Source organism: Tasmannia lanceolata, unplaced genomic scaffold, assembly GCF_043159265.1.
Source record: "Tasmannia lanceolata isolate RefF3 unplaced genomic scaffold, GAP_Taslan_0.1 ptg000003l, whole genome shotgun sequence".
NCBI lineage: Eukaryota > Viridiplantae > Streptophyta > Magnoliopsida > Canellales > Winteraceae > Tasmannia > Tasmannia lanceolata.
In genome coordinates, this window is record NW_027518680.1 from 58,019,781 (window position 1) to 58,043,065 (window position 23,285).

The 23,285-nt window shown below is 40.4% G+C and overlaps 1 protein-coding gene across 2 annotated transcripts in view; it reads right to left on the reverse strand.

Annotated features, from left to right (window-relative positions):
* LOC143856726 (uncharacterized) overlaps nucleotides 1–23,285 on the reverse strand; it is a 45,704-nt gene that overhangs the window by 21,199 nt on the left and 1,220 nt on the right. Inside the window, exons 2-9 of one of the 2 annotated variants that reach the window (XM_077367012.1) lie at nucleotides 21,978–22,044; nucleotides 15,455–15,833; nucleotides 12,224–14,943; nucleotides 11,967–12,112; nucleotides 9,417–11,621; nucleotides 9,215–9,263; nucleotides 8,852–9,102; nucleotides 8,573–8,680 (exon numbers count right to left, since the gene is read on the reverse strand). In XM_077367012.1, the coding sequence (XP_077223127.1) occupies nucleotides 8,573–8,680; nucleotides 8,852–9,102; nucleotides 9,215–9,263; nucleotides 9,417–11,621; nucleotides 11,967–12,112; nucleotides 12,224–14,943; nucleotides 15,455–15,644 (5,669 nt within the window). In that variant the 5' untranslated portion in view covers nucleotides 15,645–15,833; nucleotides 21,978–22,044. Of the gene's footprint in view, nucleotides 1–8,572; nucleotides 8,681–8,851; nucleotides 9,103–9,214; nucleotides 9,264–9,416; nucleotides 11,622–11,966; nucleotides 12,113–12,223; nucleotides 14,944–15,454; nucleotides 15,886–21,977; nucleotides 22,045–23,285 lie in introns of both variants that reach the window. The other variant, XM_077367008.1, reaches the window with a different exon arrangement.

Here is a 23,285-nt window from a genome sequence, read left to right on the forward strand (position 1 = left end):
TGGAAAAGTGATATTCACTCAACCATGCTTATTACACACGCTACCCAACACCATCGTCATGATAATACGGAATTTAACAAATTAACTTAATGGCGACACAAGGTTAGTTGCAAGAAAATTTTGATACCATTAGTATGTAATTGGTAGAGGGTACCTTCCTGATTGATTCATAAAGACGTATTGACATCGTTCCTTACACTCATGAAAACTCAATGCAAGTGATGGTTGACTCTATAATAACGATGTTATTAATGTTATTGATATTATGACTTGTTCCTCTATCATATCATTTTTTTTTTAAATTAACATTTATTATTCCAAAGAGTGCCAAAAAAAGGGGACAAGATGTCCCCTAACAGGCTACAACAGTATAGCCCCGTACAAACAGTAGGATTAGCTTACATATCCGTTATATGCTACCCATCCCCATTCCCCATTACATTACCCAAAAACCTAACTTGTATCGAATTCAAAAAGTGCCAAAATTGTGGGGCCCACCAAGACAAGATCCGTGTCCGCCATAGCACATAACTTATCCACCACATTCCAGCTGGCAAATTTGATTTTCAAAAATCCCACTCGAAGGCCTAGAGCTATTGTACGCCCCTAACCGTGCACGATAGCCAACAACCCATCTTCACCACCCGATCTCCAGCGGCCTCCACCTCGCACCACCACCAAGCTCCGGCAAACCCCCATTAAATCTGGCAACATAGCTGCATATGCCACCATCCCATCCATTTCCTACTTCCACTAACCCCAAAAAAGTCAGAATCCAGCGACCTCCATTACCGCTGGTCTCCAAGCCCAACCACAGGCCACCTCCTATGATCTTGAGTCCGGAACCCACGGCCTCCTAACACAGATCCGGCAACCCCATTGCTAAATCCTACAACCCACAGCCTCCTAACACAGATCCGGCAACCCCATTGCTAAATCCTGCAACCCACAGCCTCCAGATCCGGCAACCCACGGCCTCCCACGACCTTCCATGATTCCATATCCGGAAACCCACGGGCTTTCCAGATCAGGCCTCCGCGGGAGACTCATTCTCCAGATCCGGTTTCCACAGCTCCAAATCCGGCCCTACAGCTCCAGCTCCAGCCAAACATCACAGTTGTGTGTCAGAGAGAGAGGGGGAGAGACAAATCTAAGAGAAATAGGGGGAAAGAGAGAGAGGGAGAGAGGAGATAAATCTGAGAGAGAGGGGGGAGAGAGATCTGTAGAAAGAGAGAGATATGTAGAGAGAAAGGGAGGTTGGCTTCCCGCGCTAGGGTTTCCGTCGCCCTAGGGGGAGCCAAAAGGAGTTTCCGTTCGGGAGCTCCTCCCCAGTTGAAGGGAATTCCATTTAGCAAGTTCTTCTCTGATCACACTATAAATTCATTGTAGAAAATAATTTCTCGTTCCTCTATCATATCATACTCACACATTTTATTCCTATGCCCTGGACATGCAAAATAACTATGAGGACTATTATTAGGTTTTTTTAGGTCCATATGTATATACTTGATGGCCTTTTCTTGTTACATATATATATATATATATATATATGAGGAAAGTGAAGCTACACCGCCGGTGTAGCTAACTTAGCTACACCGCCGGCTTAAAATACAATGGGCCCACATTGTTTTGGTGATCCAAAGAATTCATTTGATTGGTCCTCACATAGATAGGGTGTCCACCAAAAATCAGCTCCATAGGATCATCCCAACCCTACGATTTGTGGAGGCAAAAATGAACGTGTAAAAACCTTCAAAAATTTGTCCATTTTTGCCTCCACAGTTTGAAGGGTTGGGATGATCCTATGGAGCTGATTTTTGGTGGACACCCTATCTATGTGAGGGCCAATCAAATGAATGGTTTGGATCACCAAAACAATGTGGGCCCATTATATTTTAAGCCGGCGGTGTAGCTAAGTTAGCTACACCGGCGGTGTAGCTTCACTTTCCTCTATATATATATATATATATATATATATATATGATGACTTTGATCTACTTGGAACGACTTGTGATGTTTGACCTGAGTATGTACATAGGATGCATGAATTTGAACCGTATCTTTTGGATACGATGTGATATTTGGAATAGTTTGACCATAGCCATTAGATTCCTATACCATGAGCTATTCACGTCCTTTATTACCTATGCTCATGCCTTTTTACCACTTTTCATACCTTCTTGTTGAGATATTCATATACCCATTCTGTTTCGATTTCCTGTTGATATTGATTTATGGATCATCTTTATAATGCAATTTCATTAATGCACCTTTATCAAACGAGTCGTCAATATAATTTTACTCAATGCATACTAACCCTGATATTACTCCACAGATTTTGAAAATGACGATGATGGGGTAATTCACAAATGAACAAGACGTGAACATCACTTAGAACGGGGATGAGCAATCAGGCTTCAGAATGACCCAGGAGTTATTGAGTCTATTAGGCTTAAAGTTTTAGTTTGAGTTATACCCACAGTTATTACTTTCGTTCATGGACATGATTAGTATTAGGATTTATTAATTGATGTAGTGACATTTAAATCAATGGAATAAGATTGCCCATTCATTTACTTCTTATTAGATTGTTTCATGTATTTTTTTGAAGAAAAAAAAATTCTTGTGGTTTTGCTTGTCTTTTGTTTCCATAGCGACATGTTGTGGAAATTGGGTCGTTGCAAGGTGGGTGTGGGCTAGTAGAAGTCCACTTCTAGTATGAACCATAGAACATAGAACATATCTTATGTAGCCATTTGGACAAAGACAAACATAGACTAAAACAAGGACTCTAAACTGACTAAAACATTATCTCATTAATATGAATGACTCTTAAAACATATCTCCATATAAACTAGGACTCTGGACAACTTTAACATGGGCTTCAAATAAGTCAAGAAATCTAATAGAAAAAGAACATTTGAAGTTTTTGTAACACTTTATGGGCCCCACTTTTATGATGAATTCACTCAAGTGATTGAAGCAATTTTATAACAAAAAGACTCTAGTACCAACTATCACTTAAAAGGACTCAAATAACAATCTAAGACTATAATTTAAAGACCCTTTTAACATTAATGATGGGACATATTTTCCTATTTAACTACTTGATTCTTGTGAAGGAGAGTCCCCAATTCCCCATCATTATCCCCTGCTTGACAAAGACTTGACTCCATTGAGAAAAAGGATCAGGGTGGACGTGCTAAGAAGTCATTAGTATTGATCCATGTGCAAGTAGAGAATGGTTGTCCTTTCCACCAAACAAGGTATTTTCATCAAACGAGATCCTTTTGGCAACTAATTCTTCTAGTAGATATAATCTTGTTCGAAGCTTGTGGTAGAAAAAAGTTGTATCATGTTTCTTTGTAGCCTTATCGGCTACCTTTCCTACCATATTAAGTTCCGCAAGCTTCCTTCTAGCAATTGCCCTTTCCAAGAAAATTGAATAGTAATTGTCGCCTTCCTTATCCGTCAATAATATATGTGAGCCAAGTATTGGCAGAATTGACTCTAGATAATAATTACCGCTTTTGTCTATCGCTTGAAATTAAACACTTTACGAGCTAGGGATGCAACTCGGGTCGGGTTGAGGCCAACCCGACCCGACCCGAGGAACCCATTTTTCTAACCTGAACACGACCCGACCCGACCCGACCCGACCCGAGTTTTTAAGCTTAAAAAAATAAAAAATTATAAAAATGTCAGGTTTCACTCGGGACGGGTTGCCAAACCCTCAACCTGAACCCGAACCCGAACCCGAACTCAACCCGACCCGACCTTTTTTCGGGTTAAACCTGTCGGGTTCGGGTGGAACCCGACCCGAGTTGCACCGCTATTATGAGCATCATCCCACGCAAACCAAAATGAATAAAAATTGCCAAAGAAAACAACTCTTTGTATGCTTTCCACGCAAGAGAAATTTGTGAAGCTTTCTGTATCCTCAAGCAGGCACCTTCTCTTCGCATGCTATCATGACGTTCTCATACAAGTTTACCCCTTTGTTCCATTGGAGTTTGTTGTAGGTAAAGATTTCAAGACAGTTCTTGTCTATGGATGGATAAAGAAAGGCATCTAGGTTTGCTATCGCTTAGGTATAGCTAGGGAAATACATTGAAAAGAAAGGTGAGAGCAAGGATGGTGATCAACTGGGTTCAAGGTGATGGTCGATTGGTTACTTAATCAACAAACATAGAATACGGTGGAAAAACAAGAACTGAAATAAAATAAATAAACAAAAGAAAAGAGGGAAAGAAGAAGACCTAGAATTATTCTAGGTTTCTAGGAGTAACACCCAGGCTTGAAGAATCACCTTCCAAAGTACCGCAAGAGCTATAGGAAGTTGAAATCTCAGTCAAATTCTATATCTCAAAAGGGGAAAAGACCTTACATACATAGGCAAATCAAACCCCACAACCAGGTGGGTGTGGCCTAGTAGATGTCCGATTCTACTACAACTATAGAACATAAAACCTATCTTATGTTCCCACTTGGACAAGGACTGATGGAAACCTGGGGGTTTGAGGGTTATTTCGGAGAACCTTAGGAGCATGATGGGTTGACCTTCAAGTTAAAGTAGTACAAACTGGTCCCAATTTCAGATGAGGCATTCAAGAAGTTAGTTAAATCGTGTTAAGGTATTTACTTTAAGTTAGCTGTTGAGATAATTCAGCAATAGGCTTAAAATATATCCCAAACATGCACTTGCAATAACAGCTCACACCAAAAGAAAACAATATACAGATATAGGTATCAAATCTGAATGGTTTGTCTACAAACTGAAAGCAATGTAAATGCAAGCTCCAGGTCCCAAATAACTACCTATCTAAGGTAATCAATTTCAAGGATAAAGCATGAGCGAAAAGTAAATAGCCAAAGGGTATCAATGGATCAAAATCAAGGATAGTAAGGCTGTAAACAACAAAGGTAAGATCTCACCCAGTAAGGAAGCACATCACCTTTAGATCCCACCTGAAAAAGGACCAAGAAAGTGGTGGAGAAGACGGGAAGCTCCGGTCGGTCAAAGATACCAGCAGCCAACAAATATACTGATCTGAAGGTGAAAATATGTATGGAATATGGATGCATGCAAGGAAATCAATAAATTAATCCATAAGGAATATGAATCTGCAGTGCAGTAATGTGAACGAAGGGGAAATCAGCATGATATTGTCCCGGACAGCAAAATACACAACAAGTGTAATGAGTGATCAAAGTAGGCCAAGAAAAGAGAAGAGGGGATTGTTAGTGATGAGCAATTCCTAGATCAATGCCCAATAGTCTTAGAGACTACATGGACAGAATGGGAAAGAAAAGGCAGCAAAGGGGGCAGGCAGGAAAGTGGAGAAAAGAGGGGAGAAAAGATGTAGGAGATGAAAGGAAGAGGAGCAATTAAAAAAAAATGGCACTGTTGCAGTAAGGACTGCACAACAGTTATACGACTGGTTTTGGATGGAAAACAATGAAGATTGGCAGGGAAAAGAAGGAAGGAAGGAGGAAGAAAGAAAGACGGGAGAAATAACAGGAAAAGAGAGAAGAGAGGAGAACGCGAGAAGAGAAGAGAAATAGGAGTAGAGGGAAAGAACCAAGGAGAGAATTTGGAAGGATGAAAGAACGGAGGAGAGAAAAGAATAGAGGAAAGAGGAGAAAAGGGAGGGGGGGAAATGATACCTCGCGCAAGATGAGAGGGTAGGTGGAGAAACTCCACTTGCAGCTGCCCCTTGGGGTTGCACGAAAATCACTTCCAAATTAACGTTTCCCCACTCCCTCCCCCCTCCCCCCCCCCCCCATTAGGCCTCCTTTTATAATATATTAAGTGATGGACTGGTGGATCCTCCCTATTAGCCACTAGGATATAATCACTTAAGTTATTTGTTACTGACTTAAATGCCCCTACTTAATGATCAAGTAGGGACAATCAGTCAAGGCTAATACGAGGTTTATGATCAACGTAAAAGTGAGAGATAGTAGTGAGGTAGTGTGAGCCCTAGTTGATTTAGACAACCCCGACATCTAGGCTCCTAAAACAGTAACAATCTAAAATAGAAAGTGTACTGAAATAGAAACTATCCCAGGTGTAGAAAATATAAACTAATCTAAACAAAATGGAAATTGTCTAGTCATCTTGGTTGGATCGCATCAAGGACTGATAGAATCTAAACTAACTAAAACATGGACTTTTTAATAACAAAGACTCTTAAAACAAATCTTCATATAAACTAGCGCCGGGAAACTTTAACATGGACTTCAAATGAGAATTCTAAGAAGAAAAAGAACACTTGAGGTTTTTGTTAAACTTGATGGGGCCCACTTTTATGATAAATTTGCTAAGTGACTTGAGTTATTTTATAACAAAAAAAAAGACCATAGAACTCAAAATATACTCTAACACTAAATAAAAGACTCTTTTTTTTAATGACAGCAATTTATTAGAAAAAGAGGATTGAGATGGTCCAATACAAGCCAAACAAAAGAAAGACAACAAAATGACAAGGGGCATTCGTCCAAGAGTCAGCCCTAGACAATTCACTTCAAGACAAGCCACTTTATCAACCTTGAATTTTGTTGCTCTCTTGACATGTTGGAAACAGACGAGATGACCTTTAACCCGGTCCAAGACTTCCTCTATAGCGTTGTTGAACCTCCAAGGATACGGTGTCCTCGAGGTAATCCACTTAATCATGTTCATGGTTTTAAATTTTTACCAAAACTGGCATGAAACAACCAAAATGTTTCCATTTCCATCCCCACCAAAATTGAAACCGAAATAATCGTAATGCATAAACCAAAATCATAAGTGTAATAGTGGTATACTATATCATTATGTGATACATAATTATATTTATATGAATTGCATAGGAAAAGTGGTGGATGTATTATGTATAAATATTTATATGAATTATATCTGAAATTTGGTACGTACTAAATTATCAAACATGTGTGACAGTGCATGTCACTAGGTGTTCAATATTTTTAAACCATTATGGATGGTTGTCTTGCTTATGTCGTGGTTTCTAACTTGTAAGTGTGTATATGTGCTTATTCTAGCATCTCCTGAAGTTTCATCTTTAAATTCTATCATTTGTATGTGTTTCCATATGTTTCGGTGATATTACTTGATTTTCACTGGAATTTTTCCAACCGAATCGAAATGTTTCCGTTTTTGTGGTGACCAAAACCAAAAAAAAAAAATGATCACATTTAGGGAGTCTTCTTCCATGATAAGCCAATCTAAGTCGCTGTCTCAACTAGGCGAATCTCAATCAAGAGCACTTGTACCTTTACATCCGGTGCATCAATAGCTCCTAGAGGATCTTAAAAAGTTTTTTTGCGGTGATGTATGATGTACGGAAGAGGCCCAATCCTGCTAGCCCTGGATTGCGAAGGCTAGATCCGTCAAAATTAATCTTAATTAGGCCAAGGGGGAGGAGGAATCTATCTAGGTGTGATCTTGGTCTTGTGGAAAAACCCTTTCTGATCTCTGCTCATGATCTACGCGGAGTGAATTCTGAGATCCCATTAAATTCAGAGAGAACGCCAGCCCACTGAATATGAGAGAAAATATTTGATGCAAAAGATGATAGAGTCGCACTATAAAAAATGTGCATGTTCCTCTTTTTCCAAAGCACCCAAATAACTGTCAAGAGGAACAGGGGTCGCATGATCCAACCCCTTTCAGTCCATGGCCTGAAGGATCATCCCTCAAAGAGATTGGCAATGTGCTCTGGAAAGACCCAGTGCACCTCAAAAAAATGAGAGAATATAGGACCAGATCTCCCTGACCACCAAGCAGTGAATGAAGATATGTGATATACATGACCGCAAAGCAGTGAATGTAGATATGAATGAATGACACAATTGCCTTTAGACAAAGGCACGATGATTGATGATGATTCTCCAACGACTGTGTAAGTGATCTATTGTCAGGATTTTGTTGAGGCCCATCGTCCAGGGAAAGGCACAATCACCCCCCTATTTAAATCCTTGATTCTAATGAAGGATGGTCCCCATCACCGCCTACGTGTCTTTCTCTTTGCAACCCATTTATATATCCAAACTGCAATCCCCCCCCCCCCCCCCCCCCCCGCCCTGCGCAACCACCACCACCCAAAAAAAAGCCACAACTGCTCACCCAAATAATATGAGTCGGGCACAGATTCTAATTTCGATTCCTGAGTCATTCTCAAACTTTCATGATCTCACCATTTCCTTCATTCCTCTTCCCTTCTCTCCACTCCAAAACCACGGATATTCCAGGTTCCCAGCTTCATTGAATCAGCCATAGCCCCCTGCTAGAGAGGGTAGTTTTGCCAGCAAAGAGGGGGGGAAATGGAAGAACATTGTCAAATACGAAGTGGACTTGTCTCAGAACCATTGGCAGCTCTGGGTAGCAGTTGCATCTTACCACAACAAACCAAGGAAGAAATCACAAGAAAGAGAATAACATAAACTCCACTGTAAACAGAAATAGCGATGGTAAGATCAGTTAGTGCACATCAGAACATGCTTTCAGTAACCTGTAAGAACAAAAAGGTGGAATTTCTATGAATGGCATCTACTGAACTTATGCACATACCTCGACAAATCATTTTCCAGCTTCCTTGCTCTACCACTAAAGTCTTCCACGACTTTTGCAATAAATTGATCTCCTAACCTTTCAGAATCTTTAAGCTTTTCAGATGTCCTGGAAAAAAATTAAAATGCTTATCTTTCGATGTCCAAAGTCCTCACTAATGCCTATAAACTATGACAAAATGAGCATCCATAAGAGGGCTCTACATCTCAAAGACATAAATGTCCTATCACAAATTATATTGCTCGTATTAAAATATGTGGCTTAAAGGGCAATTCTTACATGTTTCTGTTGTTAGGGTGCACACGAGAATCACTTTCTGGGAAAGAAACCAGGGTACCGCACGCATCTCCTAATGCCAATTTAGCACCAAAATAAACCACGCTTTCGTATTCTGAGGTGGCCTCTGCGGACAAAATTGATGCTGGGACGGAACGAAAAAGTTGCTGCATTAGCTGTGTTGTCAAAATAAGCCTTCTCAGTGGTCGAGGCATTGGTGGTCCATCTTCAATCACGTCAGCTTCATCTTCCACCTGCAATCAGAAAAGGGGACATTAAACTTCTTTCCAGATTCATCAGTAGGAGGAGAAAAATAAGGAAGAAAACTATAATTAAATAGCATACAACAATCAACTGCAAGCAAACCTTTTCAATCCGCCGATTGGCAGCTTGTGCCCAATCCAGCTCTGCCATGCTGTAAACAAAAAGAAACATTTTAATTGTTAACACATCAACATCAAGACAATCAACCACTTTTCAAGGAAATTCGTCTATCAAGTTCAAAAAATAGATATAATATACGCAAAGGCAAGGTAAGTAGTGCTCCTAAATAAAAGCTTGCCACCACCTGATATTCTGAAGCATCTGGGAACCTTGTGTGACTTCCTTGTGCCATGGTACAAGTTCTGGTGCCACATTTTTACGCTTCTTTGGTCTTACAACAGCCAAATTTTGGTCAATGACATCTGGGGGCAAAGATTGGGGGGAAGAGAAGTACTCACTCGCAACCACAGTGTTGGTCAGAGTTTGCCAAGCGCTACCAACCTGACTGGCATCACCAGCATTTGTTTGTTCCACTGGAGAATGTGTATGCAAGGTCTCAGAAGAAGCCTTTCCAAAAAAGAACTGCTGAGCAGCCACTTTTGCTGTACGTCGTGAACTGTCCAATCCATCATACATCGCCAGAATCTGCCCATTTTTATAGGTCCCATACTGCTCAAACCAGGACGGTGCCATCTGTGGATTAATGTCGGCACGTTCAGTTCCTCTTGAAGAGGGTGTAGATTCTGTAGTACGATGACTAGAATCTTTTCGTCCAAATGTGACCATATCCTGAGACGGTACATCTTCAATGTGAACGGACAATTTATTTGCATTTTTATCATCTTTTCCCTCCAAAGAAAAGCATAACATTTTCGCATCTGTTGATGGAAAGTGTCGGGCTGCGGCACTCGGTTCATTATCTACAGGGTCTCTGGTCATTGAACTGTAACCATATCCAAACCGTTGACCTGTCTTACCAACAGTCTGCTGAGCATCAACACCAGACTCTGCTCCTTTGAGTCTCTTCCCACTTTTCCTACTAGGATCGGTCTCTGCATCCTTCATGACCTGTATTTGGTTCAGTAAGGCATAATTTTGATTTAAAACATTTGATGGCTTTAAAGAACGGCCAAAGGCTTCAATATCCTGATTGGAAGTGGCAGCACTCTGAACTGAGACATGTTCCGTTTGGGAAACTAGGGACGGTTCTTGCCCATGCTTTCCTCTACCAAGGTCTTGTTGATGTGGATGGACCGCTAATGAGTTAGAAGAAGCTGAATTTCTATCTGAAAGACGTTGTGCCTCAGTTTCTTTCCCTTGAGATGCAACATCCATCTGTGGTGCCAAGTCAACCCTCTCAGATGGTATTTTTTGTATAGAGCTGTCTTTCCCTTGTTGCTCTTCCCCATAGGTGAGATGTTGTGAATTAATGGTACATGTACCAAACTCAGATGCACTGTTTCCTCCATTCTTCATACCTTGACCATCTACCCTTTGAGGGGCCCACGAGGTTGCTTCCAAGGTACTATTTGATGGCCCCATGGACGGAAACATATTGGGAGGAACTTGATGAGGTGGGCCACCAGAAACACGTTGCTTAGCTGATATGTTGGTCCACACATTATGCAACATTGTTGAGAAGGCACCCTGTTGAGACACACCTGAAGTAATGGGAGATTGTGGGACTGGAACAGGTTCCATGGAAGACTGTTGTTGACCTGAAACCCTTTGATAGGAAGAGGTCACATTTATCGGCTGGGAGCGGGCAGGTTCACTCGAGTAAGAATGTGGAGATGCAATACCCACACAACTCTCTGCATGAGGACGAAGGTTGAAAGGCATAATCCTACTAGACAATGATGCATGGGAAGATTGATCTGCTGGCGCTCCATCATGAGATTCATGTGACTGTATAAAATGGGAAGCAAATTTACTATGTGTATTTAAATCAGCCCGATTTGCAAAGGAAAGATTGGTAGAGTGATCATTTGCTACTTGTCCACTTGCACTGGATAGATGCTCAGGCCGTTGATCTCTTTGGTGAGGCACTCGGGAAGTAACTGATGCCAAGAAGTTTCCCGCCACATTCAAGGGTGGGTTTTCATTGCCTATTTGCCCTGAAATACTGGATTTATTGTCCCAGTATTCACTTTGAGAAACTTCACGATCAGGAGGTAGAGACTGCAGAGAAGCCGTAGTCAACCATGCTTGGCCCCTATCTCCTACTTCTGGATCAATATGCCTTGAATTAAGATCGTCAACTGTCTGTGATGTGGTCTGAGAGGACAGAGCGTGGTTTGAAATTGAAAGCCGTTCAGAAGGTGGGGCCAACCGTAAACCAAAGCCTTGGGAGGCCGAAGAATAACTGCGATGTACATGAGCAACAGATGCATCAGATGTTGCTCCTATGGGAATCTCTGACAAAGTCTGCTCAGATGAGCCAATGTGGGCCACGGTGTTGTTCTCCCTTGACTGGTCCACCTTGTGAAGAAGCTCAAGCATATTTTGACTGCAAATGTCAATTTAGTTAAAAATCCAAAAGAAAAGAATAAATGAAGGGTTACTTATAGGGTTTTGCTAATGAGCCCTAAGGGCGCCCGCTAAGGTGCATTGGAAAATAAATTTTACAATCATTTTACACATACTTTCAGACTTTTACACTGATTTTGAGATTTATTTATCAAAACATGTGTAAAATTTCTTTCCCAATGCAACTTAACGGGTGCTCTTAGGGCACTCGTTAGTAAAATCCTTACTTAAAAACCTATAACGATACTCTGGTTCCTACAGCAAATGGTTGTGAAACAACAAAACTCAATAAAGTAAAATATCAAACTCTCAAGTTATTACCAACCTTGCCTGACCAGTCCTTTTCGGTGCATAAAAGGCAGCTGATCCATCAAAGGAAGCAGATACAGTGGGCTCATGGCCCGAATGAATGCTTCTAGAAGGAGCATCCTCGGCTCCTTTTCCATTTCTTTTTGAATCAGGTAAGCAACCCTGTAAAGGGAGGATCCACCATAAACATTTGCTAGGTAACTAAAGACACTCCAGAAAAAAACAAAAACCACCAATATTTTTCGCAATAAACAAAAAAAAGGCAGCATTCACCTTTTCCATATCCATAGCATTGTTCGAAACAGAATGACCAAATAACTTTGATTGACCGAAATATCCTTGTTCTTGACCTTTTGGAACTCGAGTGACTGGTTGAGATAAGCCCTGTGAATGTGTAAAGTGTTTTGTGGTATCAGAGGCTTCCGCATTAACCACCAAATTTCCCATTGGATGATACTGAAATCTGCGAGCTCCAGAAGATTTTCGACCAGCCTGACCAGCAGACTTTTGGTTGCCACTGATCGAAGTATGAGAATCATTTGCACCAGACCAGGCATTCTCTCTCGTGCTACCTCCAGTACGCTGACCAGAAATGTTACTGTCATTAGATATCTCTTTCCGAAAGGAACTCTCCCATTTTTTATCATATGTTTCACCTGATACCCTGTCATAGTTATTCATGGATGACTCCTGAGCTTGGCCCTTGCCCAGATGATTCTGATAATTTCCCACATTCTCACTTCCACTATATTTCATAGAAGAATCGATAATAGCACGCTTCCCATAATCAATCTGATGATTATTTAGGAACTGTTGATTAATTTCCTGGTTATTCTTTGAATTGCTTGAATTTTGTAGCGCAGCAAAGTTACTCATATATGACTCTTCTGTATTCACCTGTGGGCTACCCACACCAGATTTTACTCTTTCTATTCCTCCAGTTGAATTCGGGAAGGAAACAGACACCCGATTATCAGTAGCCTTCCACATACCTGTAATGCCACCATCACGATCCCTTTCCATGTGCATGCTCTGAGCATGTTGAACAGTGGTTTCATTATCAGAGATTTTTAAAGTAGCATCTCCAATTGGCGGAAGTGACTCATTCATATTCCAACCATTCAGTTTATTGCAAGATTGGTCACTAATATTATACGAAGGCAAGCTTTGCTGAGGAGCCCAAGACCCCTGCATGTTCTGCAGATTTAACTCAATGTCTGAATGTGTGGCACTACGTGACTGCTCATACATCTGATTTCCCCAAGGGCCCGCAGAAGCATTTCCCAAATGGAAAGGTGCTTGAACTTGAAGGGTCCCCTCAAGAACTGGGTTTTGCTGGGAATTCTGATCTAACCACTTGCAAGTTTCTTTAGGTGATTGATGGAGTGCATCATGGGAGGGACCAAGGCTTTCTCTCTCACTCTGTTCATATGAAAATTTAGTTGGCTGCTGAAAACCAGGGATACTATGACCACTCGGACTCATGTTGGCATCATCAAACAAAGGAAAGGGTCTTGAAGTTAAAGAAGAGGTGATCTGCAAACTGTTATCAACACAAGTTGTCTGCTTGCCATCATCGGCAGTAGGTTTCTGAAAACTCAACCCACTCCACTCATCCTGTAACCCGTTGTCGCTGCTAGAAGCTTCTGCAACAGCTGATTGCATAAGAGCGCTCCAGCTCCCACTCTGAACAGATGGAAAGACATTTAAATAATCGGTACCTTCCATTGTACTCATGCCACCACTCCGACCAAAAGAAGAATCCCACATGCCGTCATCATTGAACAAGATCTTCTCTTCAGTTGGATCTAGGTTAACCATGCCATGGGAAGAGCCAACCTGTGTCGCTGCTTTTTCCTGTAAGGATCCACCCCAACCAGCCTCCTCTTGCCCCCCATGAAATTCTTGTGTCGGCGGCACATTCCTTGGTAGGGGATTCAATTGTTGAAAATTGCCCGATAATGCACCATTATTTAAAGTTTGAATGGGAACATGACCGAACAAATTTTTCCCTTGATTGGGAAACACAGCAGATTGATCATTTTGAAAAGAATTAAAGGCAGTTGATTGCATTATTAGTTTCTCTGCTTCGTTCCCACCTGCCTTGGTCAACATATCACTACCATCTTGAGGAATTCCTTGAAACTGAGAATACAGATTCAAAGTACCTCTTGTACTAGCAACAGGAGCACCATATAAAGTCTGATCGGGCTGTTGAGGAACAAACCCCATTGAACGAAACGCCTGACTTTGATCCTGTGACAACATAAGCCCATTCGGATATCCTTGCATGGCAGGAGACCCAACCCGATGTACCCGGTTCATGTTACCAACCGTGAACATTTGGGAGCTACTTGGTATCTTATTGTCTCCTCCCATAAAATCACCTGGCCATATATAGTTAGACGAATCATGAATAGGCGCCCCATTGACCAAAGCAGGTAACTGATCACCAGATGGTTGCTTTGTAATGGCAGACAGCTGACCTAGAGAACTTTGTTGCTGTAGTTGCTGCTGTCTCTGAAGCTCTTGCAGTTGCTTGTACACGAAATGCTGTTGCCATAGTTGCATATCACTAACATTAAGCCCCGATTGCTGCCTCGGACGAGGTGGTGGCCCACCCTGTTGTTGGTTCCGCATGAGCGGCTGCTGGCCACCAAGAAAGTCAAAATTGACCGGAGACTCGGCAGCTTCAAATCCTTCAGAATTTCTCGTCAAGACAGGGCTACATTCAGGAGCATTCCCTTGCTGTGATTCAATAACAGCTAAACCTCTAGACGTCAAATTATGTCTTTCAGGTACTGGATCTTCCCCCAGAAGCTCCATCTGGTTTGGCCTTGTTTGGGAACCCTGAGGACTGTGCATAAAGCCATTGAAACTCAGTTGCTGGGTTCTCGGTTGGCTTTTTGAGAACTCGGGTCTCAGAGTTAAGTGTGAAAGGTCTGTGCCATATGGCATTCGTGAAGACTGCCAGCCATTTCCTCTCTCAGACTCTAATAATGCCAACACAAAACATAAAAATTCTTGCGAGAACATGAAACAGGTGGGCCTTAAAATCAATGAGGTACATGCATATATTAAAGGTAAACCTCGAATTATTTTGTATCAGATAAAGGAAAATATTAAAAATTGGTACAAGGAGTACACAATTGGAGAGTTAGATAAAGACAAGCAATTCTTAAAACCATTATCAGATAAAAGACGACGATGTTACTGCAAGAAAACAAGACAGATGAGCTTCAAATCCAATGAGGTATGTGCATATTTTGAAGATAAAAAATCAAACAAGTTTCTATCAGATATACAAAAGTTCCATGGAAAGTATACACAATGAAAAAAGAGATTTACAGTTTGGTACACAGGCAATCCTTAACCATCATAAGATGCACCCTGACTACCAAGCCTCTCAAACTCATGGTTAGAAAGAAGAGATAGCATGTGCAAATGATTCTAATGAAGCTCAAGAAAACAGCTACAAAGTAATCAACATACATACATACATACCGGATGACTGTAGATTGTAGTTCTTTAGATTGGAGTTCAGGGGTGCTCCATTCTGTCTCTGGTTGCCGACCCACGGGTTGTTATTTAAAACTGGCCAATTTCCTCTAGCAACTTGGAGTTGATGATGACCCTGGGACTCGTCTTGCTCAAAGAAATTGTGGACCTTGTCTGCAACTTCGTTGCCAGGCATAGATAAGCCTGCCGGTAAATTTTTCCAGACTAGATGCCTTTTGTAGGAAAAGAAGCCTACCTTAAAAGTAAGGGGGTACCTAAAGATCAAAATATCGTTCCTAGTGAAAAGGGAGAGCGATGCTCCACCCTGTACATATTGTATAACTCAGGTTCACTCTACAAAAGTACTCCTCAGCTTACTCCTGTTCTGTATATATCAACAAAATCATGTGAATGCTATGTTCTTCTCATTCAGAATCCTGCAGAAGATATGCCCATTAAACAAAAATAAATCATCTTGAACGGATGATAAATATAAAGAACATCCATGTATAATTGCATCGTGGGTGTGAAGTCGTACCATGCCAAGTTAATCACCAAGGTGTGTTTATAGTCTTATGTGTTACATGTGGTCCTTTGCGTCTGGGAGTTCCATCTCATATTTCTATTGACCATGAAAAAAAATTTCCTTAACTTTTTTGTTGGAAAATTATTTTTCCAAGGTTTAATAGCCCCCTTTTTAAGTAAAAAGTATTTCAGGTAAAACTTTATGAGGACTTTTACTGGAAAAGTTTGACCTGAAATAATTTTTACATAAAAAGGCATTACCCAACCACGGAAAAATCATTTTTCATGGAAAGAGTTTCAGGAAAAGTTTTTCATGATTGCCAACATACCCTAAGAATAAGAAATTTCAATTCTCGAGTTTGAATAAAATAGAGGACGCTGATCGAGTAAGAGAGGAGAAAAAATCTCAGCAAACTAGAGATCAAAACTCACCCCCAAAGATTAAAAATAAATACGGTCATGATAAATCTGCCCCTATATTCACCAGTAGGTCTCCCTTTTAGTGGTTTCCAACATTTCAGTCCTAATTATGGGGTGTCCTGTGTAAAATAAGTGCCTCATTTATCATCTCCCAAAGAAACCTCCGAAATTTGTGCAGAAGGCAGCAGCAAACTACAATAATAAAATCTGTCCTTTACGGGCTGCCCATAGCCATTATTGTAGACTAAAACCATACCCTAATCTCACCTATAATCTAATATAATCATACTAGATCAGAATTCAACCATCCTAAAACAGATTTCCAACCCCAGATCATAGCATATATTAACTCAAATTATTATGTATCCCCCCAAAATTCTAATCAAGCTTGATCTCCATGGTGTCAAAATCCATTACCAACAAGCCCTAAATCCCTCTTTATTTAAATACCACTTTACATTGATGAAAGCAGTAACTACAAATAGAAACTACTTGCTACCACTAAGCCCGGAAATTGCAATTCTGGCTAAAATTCTTCATAAAATTCAGACTGGCTTAGGAGTTAGGAGAGAAAAAATAGTGGAAATTGATCAAGTAAAAAAAAAGAACATGTCTCGCAAGCAATAAGTGACTACGTTCTTCTCGGTTCACTCGTTCTATCAGTGTCTAATGCTAGCTTCTGCCTCTCTAGCATGCTGAGCTTGGAGATCCCATGCTCCCCTAGAGTATGTGCATTCGCGTAGTCCAACCACTTGCTACCACTAAGCCCAGGAAATTTCAATTCTGGCTAAAATTCTTCATAAAATTCAGACTGGCTTAGGAGTTAGGAGAGAAAAAAATAGTGGAAATTGATGGTGCATTCCCCCTACCCTAGTAACCCAAGTAATAAGTTCTTCTTGGTTCGCTCGCTCTATCAGTGTCTAACGCTAGCTTCTGCCTCGCTAGCATGCTGAGCTTGGAGATCCCATGCTCCCCTAGAGTATGTGCATTCGCCTGGACTACGCGCCTCGATAAAATTCTTACAGTGGATTATTTGAGAAGCTGACGGATGATCATCGTCGACCATTGTGCTCTCTGCCCTGAGGCGGTTGAGACAGTTGATCATATGTTTAAACATTGCAAGTTTTCATGGGCAATTGGTCATTTGTGTTCTATTTGTTTGATGTTGCTTGGACTCTATCAGCATACACTGAGGAGCATTTCGGGCGCCGGTCATTTGCCCCGTGGCCTAGAAGGGGTCGAGTGCTTTGGAGCTTGGTACTATTGGCCGTGATTTGGTGCTTATGGAAAGAGATGAATACTCGTCTGTTTAAAGGAGTTTTCAAAGGAGTTTGCAGCCACCAACAACATATATTCTCGCTGATAGTGTGGTGGGCATGGGCATGTGTGTTATTGGATTTCAGGGGTGTTTCAGAAAACACTTTAAGAAGATCGTGGGATGAGGTACCGTTAAGCAAAATTCTGCAGAGCAAGATGACCGGATTGTCACCATCTCCTCCTGGCTTTGACGTACGGTTAAGCAAAATTCCGCAGAACAAGATGACCCCCAGATGGTCACCACCTCCTCCTGGCTTTCTTAAATTGAACTTTGGTCCCCACTCTTCCAATAGTAGTCGATACACTCATGAGGAGTCAAGGCCACTGTTACCGGGGTCACTATCCTGCCTTCCGTCCCACGGAAGCACAACCCCAAACACCGTTGCGACCCGGAATCGGATCGCCAAAAAATGGCGACCTGCAGGAGAGAAAGAGAGAGATACGCATATGTTGAGAGAGGGAGAGGGAAGAAGGCAGGAAGGGAACCAAACCAAAACCCTTTCTGATTTTCTGGAGCCAAAACAAATGCTTTTGTTAATTTGTTGTTGTTGTGAGAACCGAGTGAAACCAAAAGGTCCAAAACAGAGAGAGAGAGAGAGAGAGAGCATCAGTTTGTATGGACATAACTTCAGTATTGTTCTTGGAGGGAAAGGTGGTTTACGATGGCCAAAATGTCACCGGTGAGGACAGATTTTCCCTTCTCTTAATGTTCTTTGCATTGTTGATTTCATTGCTTGCTGCACTTTTTGATACTAGTAGGTTTTCTTAATCTTCTCATCCTCATTTTTGTACGTGTTTTTTATTGGCAACTTTCTCTTCCTCATTTAGTCATATGAATTTTTTACTACATATATGGAGGTTTCTATAGGCATAAAAATAACCTAGGCTTTTTTTCAGACAGCTTCCCTTTCTTTTCTTTACTTTTATTGAAAAGAATGGAGGTAAGGCTCAAACGTGGAAGACAGAGTTGATTTTCACTGGGTATGAGTTTTTTTAATGGCAACTTCCCTTTCTTCTCTCTCTCTCTCTCTCTCTCTCTCTCTGAATGGTACACCATCTTTTATTTCTTTTTTCTTTTTTCTTTTTTTTTTTTGGAAAATAGTTCAATTTGTAATGGGGAAGGCATAGAACATGGAAGGAAGGCACAAAACGTGAAATGACTCAAGTACAAAGACCAGTTGAAGAAGAACGCCTGGCACTAAAGATACTTCTAGTCATTAGGTCCCCCTATTCAATAGATTTTCTAAGATGACAAGAATAGCCTACCCAAATCTTAATACTATAAAATTTAAAAATCATAAGAGAAAGTTACATTTATACTCACACTTACTAGGCCCCTTTTCTTGCTCGCCAATTGCCATTGATATCAAGAGAGTTGATATTTACACCCTTGTTTAGAGAGAGAGAGAGAGAGAGTGTACCAGAGCGACCCGAATTAGAACTCCAAACCGGTTTGCGACCCCAAATAGCGAACCTACTTAGTCTGCCCTCATAGTACCGCATATCGAGCTACCATCTTACCCCGTACTCATTCCCATAACGCGTACGGGGATGAACCACATTCCAGGTAACATTGGTCAAGGCCCATCTAGGATCGGGAAATTGGCTATAAAGGTGAGATAAGCCTATCAAGTACCTTTCATAGCCAAGATGACAAAACATTAACTACAATCATGTAGATACTCCCCACAAGGCTAATAGGATGAAAATCCCTAATTGGCACCATCCTTCTTCTCAATCAGTGTGATGGAGGCACCAACGCTCTTGCCAAAGCCCATCCTGTCGTAGAGGGCCCTAAATACTGTCATTGTCTCGTCCAAATGAAGCCCTAAGTCATGGCGGTTTGCAAACTAGCTTGAAGAGTATCATTAACCATTTGATTGGTTTCAAGTTTCGATGTTTCTTTCTGACATGTTCATAGATTAGCAAAAGGAAGACAAAATCATTGGCAAAAGATGGTATCAATCATAGTTCCATGGTTTCTTCAATGGTCTTTCCAATGAAGCTGGTCGTGTAGTTCTTTTTCCTGCCTTTCGTATACTGCGCTCTAAACCATGAGTTGTAGCTTTTTTTGTGCATTTTTTAGTAAAAAAGACTTTACCATTCTAAAAAATGCCTAATTCTGTTAAATATCATCGATCACCGTACATGTAATTGCGCATTCATGCAATATTGCTTTTGTTATAAGAAAACAATGTCCATTCAAAACATTTCAAAACAAAAAACAAAAAAACAATGTCTATTCAAAAAAAAATCCTGAACACACTCAATTCATGGGTGAAGAGACTCGCTTCAAATCCAATTGGAATTGCCTCCACCATAACACATGGTTAGCAGGTGAGCCCTCATCACTAGATGGGGGCTCCCCAAGGATAGTCTCTGACCCCAAAAATCTCATCAACAGGTGAGATGCAACAAGTTCGATCAAGGGCATGCATATCAAAGATTAACATTGTAAGCCATTACTCGAATGACTAAGATTGCATTGATAAGTTTCGATTGTGAGCCTTCCATGGTGGGAGGCCATCTATTCATAGGGTCGCAAATGCACTAACACGTGGCAAGTAATCCAGATAGGAATCCAAGCCTAATAAGACGTAGGACCATACACAAATAACATGGGGGAGTCTATACCATAGTTACTGGAAACGACCCCGGAAAGTTAGAGAAGCGCAATTCGGAAGCGGGAAACGTCGCGCTTCCCAAATTTGGGGAAGCACATTGCCGAAATCCGGGAAGCATGCTTCCCCAATTTGTGAAGCATGATTCCCCAATATTTGCTCTGTATCATTTACAGAAATACAGGGAACATGGTATATACATGCAAAGCATTTAAGATCCATTTACTTAAGACTTACATGTAAATACAGAAATACCCCCATTTGGACTAATAAAAAAATAGTTTCAAGACCAAATAAAAGGATAAAAAGTCAACTTTCCAGTTCTAGTACAAAATCTAACATTTTTCGGTTTTTGCTGGCCGGGTCAAAAACTTAACTTCCAACCATGAGGTGTTTTGCCAATTTTAAAAATTCATATATTCTATCATGTACAAACATTATTAAATCTCAAAAGTCTAGTTAAAAAATCTCATAATTGGTCTCTAAAATTTTTTTCATCTAGTCAAGCACCATTCAACACAGGCATTTTAGCTGATAGTGATTTTCATTTAAGTACATGCTGGATCTTTACACTATGGTCATGTTTGACTACCATGAAATTTTTTTTCGGGGAATATAAGTTTGCCTGAGGCCCTGAGTGATGGGAAAGAGGTAGAAAGAGTGGGACGAAACGACCGAAATACCGAAACGTTCTGTTCCAGAATCCAAAACGAAACGGCGAACGAAACTAAATTCATAACTATGGTCCTTTCCATTTATCAATTTACTTTCATACAAATCACAATGAGTTGTATAAGGCAATGAACGAAGTCCAAGAAAGCTGATAGAAAGGAACAAAACTAGAGGATGGTGATGATAATTCCAAATATATAATATTTCTTTTCAAGTATATTTATGTGTATGCACCAACAACCAAAGAAATATGTATAATGTGTGCACAATATAGGTAAGCATAAAGATGAGTTCGTGTTATCCTCCTAAACTAATAATGGATGGGAAAAGGAAGATGAAGACTGGCAAAGAGGGTGGTGCGGTGGGGTTTCTTTTTCGTTCTTTCTTTTTTCGATTGGCCAGGGTGAGGTTTTCTTAAGTTGCATTTCAAGCATTTTCTGGCCCAGCCTTTAACCTACATAGGCTCAGACTCTCAAATCATGATATATTTATACATATTCACATAGGCAAAAATGCATTATAATATGCAATAATATAATCAAATACACAAAAGGGAAAAACTATACCACGCAAAAAAGGGAAAAACTATTAGTTAGAAGATATTAGAGTTTATTAGTCATAACAATGCCCAAGTTGGTGCATAAAAATTATATTTAATATTGAAGGTTATTAGTTTATCGAATAATATGTGTGTGCTTATTAGTTTACACATGTGTGCTTATTTATGTTTATTGGAGAACTAATTTTTGTAGCAGAATATTCTTGAATGTCAAAGCATCACACAAAAATAATGGATCCATGTCGTACTCTAGACACAATCTGACACAACAGATCTGTGTGTGCCCATGCCACATTGGTATATATGTATGATGTAGCATTGCAATTATGTATACAAAGTACTATCTATAAAATATATGATGCAACTACCTGCCCAGAATATAGATGACAGGTAAAGGGATAAGGTAGAGTGTGACCTTTAGAAGTTGTCCGCATGTTTCTTACGCATGAGACGGTGTCCCTTCAAAAGCTCCCACAATAATCCTGCGTGGAGTGGCAATACATTAGCAAGGGAAAATGAAAAGCATGCAGACAAGAAAACCTTAAGAGTAATTAGAAAATATAAACAAACAATAGTTTGTGGGGTAGCAATAGGTTGGCAAGGAAAATGAAAAGAGTGCAGATAAGAGAATCTTAAGAGTACTTATAAAAACTAAACAACAATAATTTGTAGCGGAAAAAAGCAAAGAAGATAAAAAAGAAAAAAAAAATGCAGAATGAATGGTTTTTGTAGAACTCGCTCTCCTTCTTTCCCTCTCTCATGAATCATTATCTATATCTACATAGCCGTGTCTATGCAATCTAAAGATATGATTGAAGTAACAAAGTGATAGACTCACACGCATGCAAAGATAGGGATTTAGCGAGTAAATTTTGTAGAATACAATTATTTATCATTTACATGCTTCCAAGCAAGATAAAATGCTTGAATAACAATATCTGAATATGATTTGGATCCTGGACAGGCTTGTCAGAAGAAAGAAAATGCAACGCTAGAAAGAAAAAACAACAACATCAGGAAGCATATTCCATCCCAAAGAACAAAGAGACGCCGCTACAAGTTTGCAAGCCAAATTTATCAGTTGAGCACCTCATTCTTATGCTGATCTTAACTTTTGAACTTTCCCTTGCTTTCTACTGAATTATCTCGTTTTCACTAAGGGTCAGCTTGGTTGCACGTAGTTGCCTAGTAGAGTGTGGTGAATTAGAACTTAAGTAGTCAATAGATGTAATAACCGTGAAGTAGTCTCCTCGTTGAGTAGTGGTGATTAGTGGTTGGTTGTCAACTGAAGTAGTTTTCTCGTGTAGAGGTGCCATTACCAAAATAAAGGGGCAGTATGGGTGTCATTACCACTATAGAGGGCAAGGAGAGAAAGAGATAAGAGTGCTAAATCCCAAGACTCTACTAGTAAAAAACACCTTTTTTCAAGTACATTGGTAGGGGACCAAAGTCATGCCACATGGGGAGACAAGGGAGAGACACAACAAGTAGTCTTCTAGTAGTTGGAATCAAAACATCCAACCAAACACAGTGACACTCCAAAACTGGTGATAACACCTAGTAAACCCCATAAATTGTGCAACCAAACAGACACTAATGAACTTGTTAAGCATTTTGTCATCAGATATAAAGGGGACCATTAGTGAAATGTTTTAAAAAAGCATCAGCAGTTCAATATCAACAGAAAAGTTGAAGAAATTGTGTGAATTTTGAAATGCATGTC